Source organism: Humulus lupulus, chromosome 9 (genome assembly GCF_963169125.1).
Source record: "Humulus lupulus chromosome 9, drHumLupu1.1, whole genome shotgun sequence".
NCBI lineage: Eukaryota > Viridiplantae > Streptophyta > Magnoliopsida > Rosales > Cannabaceae > Humulus > Humulus lupulus.
Window position 1 is genome coordinate 2794153 of NC_084801.1, and position 8587 is coordinate 2802739.

An 8587-nucleotide genomic window follows, 5' to 3' on the forward strand; every position below is an offset into this window, starting at 1 on the left:
ACCAATCTTTCTTATTTTTGAGTTCAAAACTGCATAATTAATACACGCTACTTGAGTCATACAAGCAAGATAACAGGACTAGTGTATATATGGATACACGACTGTTATGTATTAGAGGACTTAGGAATTTAAGTACATAAAGAACAATTGAGTATAGTATTAGGTTAACAAAGTTCAGGTAAAACAGAATGTGATATGGCTATGTGATAACAGTAGAAATTAGGGCCAGCAGATACTTATATCGAGCCCATTACCAACCAAACTATAGTGTGGATCTACACATAGACAATCCTTAACAAATAAGATGGTGACCGAGGCTGGACCACAACCATCACTTTATAACTGAGTAGGAAACTAAATTTAACTTTGTAATGCTACAGTTCCTAAATCTCAGGAATATGCACAAGAATGCTAAATGTGCATCGCATAGGAAAAATAAGCTTACCAAAAATGCAGATATGACAGTTGTAACAGAAGCATCAATGAATCCCTCCCAAGTTTTTTTTGGAGATAATTTGATCAATGGGGTTCTTCCAAAAAAGAACCCAAAGAAATATGCAGCAATGTCATTGATAACTATAAGTGTTGCCGGAAGAAGAAACCTGCATGCATATTTGACGGTGCATCAAGAAAGAGAAACAAGATTTGGAAAAAAAAAAAAAAAAGAGTCTACATTGAAGACACATAAAGATCAAATTTGGGGAATAACAATCTTACATAAATAAGCTCAGCATTTCCATAAAATATTAAGCACGTAATTAGTGAACACAAAATACAATATCAGGCAGGTCTGAGGAAATAATTTATTACTTTTATAGCCTTCTAAAGATATTATACAAGACCCTTCACAGTTCTCATTTATAGAGGATATAAAAAAATGTAATAAGTACAACCATCATGTAATTTCTTGATCCAATAATAATAATAATAAGAAAGCTGCAAAAGGTTGAAGACGTGGAATTAAAGAAATATTTAGTAAGAAACTAAGCAACCTGAGATTTCCATAAAAAGTTGTTTTACCAGATAATTCCTTCGAAAATGTTGGCTACTGTGAAAGAGGACTGCGTAAACACAATAATCATGATCATGTGTGTCCATGCATACTGACCAAATTGATATTTGTACATCCTCTTCTTCTTCAATCTAATGATGAACCACACAAAACCTAAGCCAAAGCACAAAATAAAGAAGAAATATATAAATATAAGCTAGTTAAACATAACCAAAAAAAAGAACTAAAGCCAACGAAAAAATTAACCAAAAAGCAATGAGCAATAAGACAGGATTCTTGATTCAAAATTATATATAAAGCTAACTAAAAAGAAGCAAGTAAATGAAATGCTAAGTGATATTTAAACTAAAACATGGCTTTAAGATGAAATGTCTGATAGCAAAATCCAAATTGTCACCATACAACAAACCTGCGATATATAAGGTGTAGCAGATAACCATATGATACTTGATAAGGCTGCTAACAAACTGATGGAGAAAGTTGTCCGAAGTTATAGTATTAAAAAGCCGTTGACTGAGAATGCGACCATATACAAATACCATGGCAGTGAAGAAGAAGAGCCTGAGCATACAAGTCAACAATGAAAGAAAACAAAATACGTCATTAGTTATCATTATATAAGTTGACTGTTTCAATTGTAAAATCACACTTCAACTATTACCACGACAAGAAATTAGTAATCTGACCAATTTAACAGACTAAATCCTGGGAGATGCCTCTCTTCATGGTCTCGCCTTAGTAGGTTGAACAGCTTTTTCTCCATAAAGATTTGGATAACAACTATCATAGCTGTAATACAGAGATGACCCATATATATAATGAATGCAAATCCCCCAATCATCCAAACAAAAGAGCATGCCCGTATCCACATAGACCTGTATTTGTTACTGTCATCAACAAGTAAATTGCCTCCATTGGCTATACTAACATCTGGAACAACCTGAGAGGCCAACAGGATATCTCAAAAAAAAAATCCAAGGTTGAATATCAGCTATTATTAGAAAATTTTCAAATTTCAATTGTACCCATCATCCCATCTCTTATAACAAATCCAAAACCCAATAAATACAACATCATTAATTTTAAATGTGAATAACAATGACCAAAACCTGATTTTATGATGTGACTAACCTCATTTGAACGTCTTCGATGTCGAACCCGACCAGTTGGTGTTAATGGGGTGCTAGTGTTATCCTTCTTCATGCTCTTTAGTTTGGATTTCACTCTTACAAAAAAGCATACATATAATGCACAAAAGCCCTACCTGAAAGATTCAGACCATATAGTAGGCAATTATAAGCAACCACCTATAACTCTTAGATTTTCAGCTAATATGTACACATAATTCTCCAAGATTCTGAAACTGGGATGTGCATGATTTCTATTCTTAGCTTTAAAAATATTCCAGGTTTCCCATCAGAAAGCTCCCCGAATAAATTTTAGATCCCAAAATAAAATAAACGATGAAAAATTGCATATTATACAAACTGCAATAGAGGTTTTATTGTTCTCACCTACAAGAAGAGGAATGAAGCTAAGAACCAAACAACTAAGAGCCCCAGACCACCACAACCAAAGATCAAAATGTCCACCAATAAATATACAATTGTGGTACGACCCCCCAACAGCTCCTTGAACTAAAAATTGGACAAGAGGATCAAGAATTTAAGCATTAAAGACATGGAAAGTGGAGCTAATAATTATAAGAGATACCATCTACGATGAACTTGGAAGAAATGACCCATAATTTTCAAATAGGACCAACAAACCAAAACTGGAAATGGAGGCATCGAACTAACAGAAAACAAAAAAGTCGTTAAATTTTAGCTAGAAGATCAGTATCCCACAAAATGTTCAAAACCATTCTGAAAAGTTACCACGTGAACGTAAATTATAGTACTAGAAGTAGTAACCATTGCTAGAAATTAAGAAAAACAACAACCCATCTATTCAATGTCAAAAACAATATACACCAGTCTATATTTAGCCTAGTTCATCCATGTTAAATAACTCAAGCACCTTCACTCACCCTAGACAATGGAACTACTTATTTTGTAGAATAGAATATATAGAAAAACAAACGTTTCGATATATTTATTACCTTTGCAGTGAATTTTTTTTAATAGTCAATAGAATACTCAACAGTCTAAACCGAAACATTTGGTAAAAATAAGAACAAACTTATTGAACTCGTCACTATATTTATATGAGCTGTTACAAAGACCCATGATATTTTTTTTATTCTCTCTAGATTTTTTTTCATATTCATTCGTTACTCAACTAAAGCTTCCATTTTACGCATACAAATTCGCATTTGAATGCAGAAGACTAATTCAATCATCATCACAATAATAGAAAAGTGCATATAAGAGGTGCAAACATATCTTAGATTCTTAGCTCAGAATCAATTTCGAATCAGATAGAAAACAAGTGGAAGAAACTAGAACAACATAAAGCAGAGGAGAGTTGAAAGATCAAAGTGAGGAAGCGAAGAGGAGCGCCGCCCAGCGGAAGTGAAACTGAGAGAAAGAATTAGAATGGCTGCCAACGTTTAGGTTTTGTTTCTGAATCTTAACATTTCAATGTTTGTCGTCTCACACTTTTTGTCGACTCTGGAGCGAGTCTTCGTGAGGCAGAGATGAGTTGAGGGCGGAGAGACTTCGTGAGGGCGGTGAGGCAGAGATGAGTTGAGGGCTGAGAGACTTCGTGAGGGCGGTGAGGCAGAGATGAGTTGAGGGCGGTGAGTCTTCGTGAGGGCAGAGAGGGCTTCGTGAGTGAGAGATGGAGGCTGAGAGAAAGGGTAACTTAGAGAAAGGCTGAGAGAAAGGGAATTTGGCAGAAATTCATTTTTCCGCCTGAGTTTTTAGTCATATGGCGCCAAAATCAGACCGTGTGTTTTTAATCCCCACTATTCAGTTCCGGGTTTTTTAATCCCCCGACTTAATAATAGCACTTCTAAATATATGATATTCTTTAATGTAATATATACTCAATATTGTTGTAGTGCAATTCTATATTTGTTTGCAATTTTTTTAATTGTTGATATTATTGTATACAGACTCCCTCTACAAGTAGGACCAAATCACAACGACCAAGAGCTCCATCAACACAACAACCTAGAGAAAGAAGACGACAACAAACTCCTCCAACACAATTGGCCCACACTCCATTGGAACGATTACAGAATATCGTATCTCATTGGGATGATGACGAGTGTGTCAATCTAGGCATAGAGTCTGAAGTTTTTGATCAGGATATGTCTCACTGTTATATATTTAAGGATGCATACTTCAGTTTGCTCGAAAGGAGAAGATTGGACAAGCAGTAGTCGTCAGCTACATGAGGTATATATCTCACAAATAAGTTTGTTCATTTAATTTTCTATTTTGATTTATTCAATCATATAACACTTTTTCATATTTTTGTATTAGGTTCATTTATAGATATGTGGTACAACAAGGTCGCCAAAATAAGTTTCTATTTGTCAATCCTAATATCGTTGCCACTCAAGGGAGTTCATTCGACGATCGTGTTCAGAATCTGTTCAGACGTTGCAATGACATAAAATCAAAAGAACAAGTTATGCTAGTCCCTTGGAACCATGGGTAAGTTTAAAAAAGTTGTCATTTTTCCGACCCATATCAATAATTTCTTTGTTTAACATTTGAGCTATAATTTTTTTGTTTTTCTTATTCAGTGAACATTGGATGTTGCTTATTTTGGCACCATATGCATATCATGTTTATTTTTGTGATCCAGTGAATTCAGAGCTAAATAACCGTGAGGAGATTGTATCAGTGATCGTCAGCGCTTTCAATCTTTTTTTCTCTATGAATCTTCCTGATGTCGAGATCCCTGATACTCTACGCATTAAGCAACCTCAGGTAAGTAACTTCAGCATAAATTTTTGAACATTTATAATAATTACGTAGAATAATATGTATGCATTTTTTAAAAAGTTTCAATTTAATAATAAATTACTCATATTTTTAAATAATTAGTGTCCACACCAACCGGACAATGTGGGATGTGGATACTACTTAATGAGGATGTTGAGCATTACTTTGAACACGCGAGTCCCGGGCATTACTTGAGAACGGTATTATTAATTAAAATTTACAATTTTTTTTTAACAATAAATGTAATCAAATAATTAATTAATATATTTTACTTTATATTTCTTGCAGTTAACAAGCACATCATATACAGAGGCACAAATTGATGAGTTGCGACAAGAATGGGCGACATATATGTTGCCGATAATCCAAAGTTACCGACCTCGTTGATAGGTTTTTTATTTTTTATTTTTTTACCTCTTTCTTCATACACAATGCAATATTTGTTCATTTTGAATATGTCTAACAAATATTGTATTTCTTGTATATGTCTAACAAATATATTTTTGTTCTTTCAATTTAATTAATTATTAAATAAAATTAAAATAATATTAATTATAAATTTATTTAATTTATTTTTTTTAAATGTGGGATACTTTCAACCTCTCCCATTGGGAGACGTTGGTAGTGAGGCACATCTCCCAATGGGAGACGTGGGAAGTCCCTAGGAGACATCCCACGTCTCCCAATGGGAGACGTGGGATATATACCTACAATGACCCTAGCAACAACGTCTCCCCAATTGGGAGACATTGTAGACTTCCAATGTCTCCCAAATAAAGTCATAAAACTCTTATTTTCTTGTAGTGTTGGTTCAGTTTCTTGATAATACTCTGCGACAGAGAGGATACAAGAGTTAGAGAAACTGAAGGAAGGACTCTTTAATTCCGTTGCGTATACTGTAAGTATTCTATTCTTTGTTTCTCTTTGAATTCAATTTTAGAAACATGTTTTAGGCTATCTCGTATTAATTTGTTTAATATTAGATATACATAAAAATAAATAAAGATCATGTATAAGCTAATCCAACAGTATATTATGGTGTTCTTTTGACTACTGTTTCTATCATTCATTAAAGTTTGTGATTTGTTTCTGTTTCTGGCATTATTTCTTGTTTGTGTTTGTTCTTTTTTCTAGTTCGTTTTGTTGGTGTTCTTGGCAGGTTATTAAAGGGTTCAATCACTTTCAATAACATCCTCTATGTAACAAAACGGTCAGTCTAATTCTTCTTGTTTTTCTTATTATTGTAAAACACTTGCACTATTCTTTTTACCTTGCCTTTTGTTATTGTAAAACACTTACACTATTCTTCAGGAAGGTTTCTTCTCATTTTTCCTTAATTGATGTCCAAGAGATGGATGCAATAGTGTCAAGTTTTAATGCTTTTGAAACTAAGGAAGCAGACCCATTAATTCTAACATGGGCAGTGTTTCTTTGTCTCATTTCATCACTTCCAGGAAAAGAAGAAAACAATGTTCTAATGGTATGCATTTCAGTTTGGCTTTTTCTTTTCTCCCATGCACTATACTGTTACAGTATTTAATTAACGTTGCATATGCAGGAGATTGATCATATTAGCTATGTTCGTCAAGCTTTTGAAGCTGCATCTTTGAGATTTTTTCATGAGATCCTCGAGAGTGACTTATTAAATGAGTCAGATGTAAGTTATTTTAGTTTATCTAGGTTCCTATGTAATAGTTGAACTATGTTAGTTACCTAATATGCGAATTCTTTTTTTTCCCTCATTTTATTAGTTTAATATTAGTTTCAAGTCCGTGATCTTTTTTCAATTTGTTTGTTTCCTTAGGGTCCTGTTGCTGGTTATCGAAGTGTATTGAGAACTTTTATTTCTGCATTTATTGCATCTTATGAGATCAATATTCAAGTAATTAGATTAAGTATCTTGAATGACCTCAAGTTGTTTATTTTATTTATATTAATATTTTCTATTTTGTCTATGTTGCAGCTAGAAGACAGTACCCTTAATTTGATATTGGATATTCTTTGCAAAGTTTATTTGGGAGAGGTTTGGCTGCATAATGATTGTCTTTCAGGGTCATTTATTGATTATTTGGTTGATTTTTCATTGGTGGTTCTCTTAAAGTTGACATTTTTCTTTTCCTTTGTAGTTTTTTTATTGGATTTATTGCTTTAAATTTTTCAGGAATCACTTTGGAGTCAGTTTTGGGACAGAGAAATTTTTGTTGATGGTCCTATTCGGTGTCTTCTTTGAGGACTGTGGAACTTATTCGCCTTTTATCATCCCTATCTGAAGGAACTTGGCCAGATAATGTGTGTAAGTTTCTTTATTTCTTTACATTGGGTTGAGGATTCTACAGTAATTTCTGTACGTTTGTAAACACTACACTGTACTATATCAGCGTAATTGACTGCGAATATGTATCACTGTTTTGTAATTATTTGTTAGTGCCCAAATAACTTAAGGTCTAGAGTTTAGTACCTGTTTGAGCTCCATATTCTATTACACCTCTCCTTTAAATGAGATATGAGATTCGATGGATCTACCCTAGAAATAATAGTATCATTCTAAATGCTTTTGTAACTCAAATTTCCCAAACTTTTAACATGATGTCTAAGTAATTAAGCACCTGAACCAGAGATGTCTTTAGGGTGAAATTGAGTCCCCTTTAACCTGAAAATGTTATGTTTGTTTACTGTAATATGTATCTATTCACTGTGTGATAGCAGTATTTTGAATTTTGAAGTATGTTCACCTGGTATTGCTTGCTTAGGTCTTATATTGTATACAGTTTTATTATTTGATTCATATTATATAATTTTTTTTAAGCATATACCTTACCTTTTATCTGCTATTACAGGAGAAAAATGTCTCTTTCTCCATCAATTGGAGGAGAAAAGGATACTTAATTTTGAAGGCTTTGTGTTGGGCAGCTGTAGAATATTGTGCTGAAAGTAGTAACTTTTCAATATGTTGAATATTTAAGACTACTTGAATACTTAAAGAACATTTTGTTGTTGATGACAGTGTTGAATGGTTTAAACTAATTTGTGGATTGTTAATACAATGTTGAATGTTTTTACTTTTTGTTATTTGAAAATCAAGTTCATTTGATGATGCTAGTATATATTAGAAAGTTAATTTTAATTATATAAAAAAATTAAAATATAATAGAATAAATTAGTGTTATATAAATGAATATATAATGAGAATTTAAATTTATCTAAATATTAAAATAATACAAAAAATGTGTTATAATATCTATTACAATAACACTTTTTATGTAAAGAATTTTGTTATGCAAACTTCATTATATAACACAAAAAATGTGTTATACTAAAGTGTAATATAACACAAAAAATGTGTTATACTAAAGAGTAGTATAACACAAATTTATAAGTATTGAAATGTGTTATATAATCGACTATAAATAATACAATTAAACACTTATCTATTTATTAAAATAACCCAGAAAGTGTGTTATTGTTGACAGTATAATAACACATCTGTATAACAATGATAAAGTGTTATGTAAAGTACCCTGACCTACAATAACATAGTCGGTCTTAACACATCAAAAAGTGTTATGGTATGTTTTGATAACACATTTTTGGTGTTATTAAAAGAATTTTTTCTTGTAGTGAATCTATCTATTACTATCCAAGCTGAATCATGATGCTTACTTGTTCGTGGCAAACC

At 32.4% G+C, this 8587-nt stretch overlaps 2 protein-coding genes across 2 annotated transcripts; one reads left to right on the plus strand and one right to left on the minus strand.

The window, feature by feature from the left end:
- Positions 1-213: 213 nt before the first annotated feature.
- On the minus strand, positions 214-2271 carry LOC133800871 (phosphatidate cytidylyltransferase 1-like). Its single transcript, XM_062238957.1, has 5 exons — positions 2144-2271; positions 1699-1952; positions 1422-1573; positions 1021-1165; positions 214-602 (listed from the first exon to the last, which is right to left on the minus strand). The coding sequence occupies exons 1-5, from the start codon at positions 2213-2215 to the stop codon at positions 332-334; spliced, it is 894 nt and encodes a 297-aa protein (XP_062094941.1). The 5' UTR covers positions 2216-2271; the 3' UTR covers positions 214-331.
- A 3976-nt stretch (positions 2272-6247) lies between these two features.
- Positions 6248-7242, plus strand: LOC133802033 (uncharacterized). The gene is made up of 3 exons (XM_062240266.1): positions 6248-6391; positions 6470-6568; positions 6716-7242. Exons 1-3 carry the CDS (start codon positions 6263-6265, stop codon positions 7061-7063), a joined length of 576 nt encoding a protein of 191 aa, XP_062096250.1. The 5' UTR covers positions 6248-6262; the 3' UTR covers positions 7064-7242.
- Positions 7243-8587: the final 1345 nt, after the last annotated feature.

Coding starts and splice junctions, on each gene's coding strand:
- LOC133800871 (XM_062238957.1), bottom strand. CDS start 2,215: ATGAAGAAGGATAACACTAGCACCCCATTAACACCAACTGGTCGGGTT. Junction 1,166..1,421: donor CTACACCTTATATATCGCAG/GTTTGTTGTATG, acceptor GCTTTGGCTTAG/GTTTTGTGTGGTTCATCATT. Junction 603..1,020: donor ATTTTCGAAGGAATTATCTG/GTAAAACAACTT, acceptor ATATGCATGCAG/GTTTCTTCTTCCGGCAACAC.
- LOC133802033 (XM_062240266.1), top strand. CDS start 6,263: ATGGATGCAATAGTGTCAAGTTTTAATGCTTTTGAAACTAAGGAAGCA. Junction 6,392..6,469: donor AAGAAAACAATGTTCTAATG/GTATGCATTTCA, acceptor TTGCATATGCAG/GAGATTGATCATATTAGCTA. Junction 6,569..6,715: donor ACTTATTAAATGAGTCAGAT/GTAAGTTATTTT, acceptor TTGTTTCCTTAG/GGTCCTGTTGCTGGTTATCG.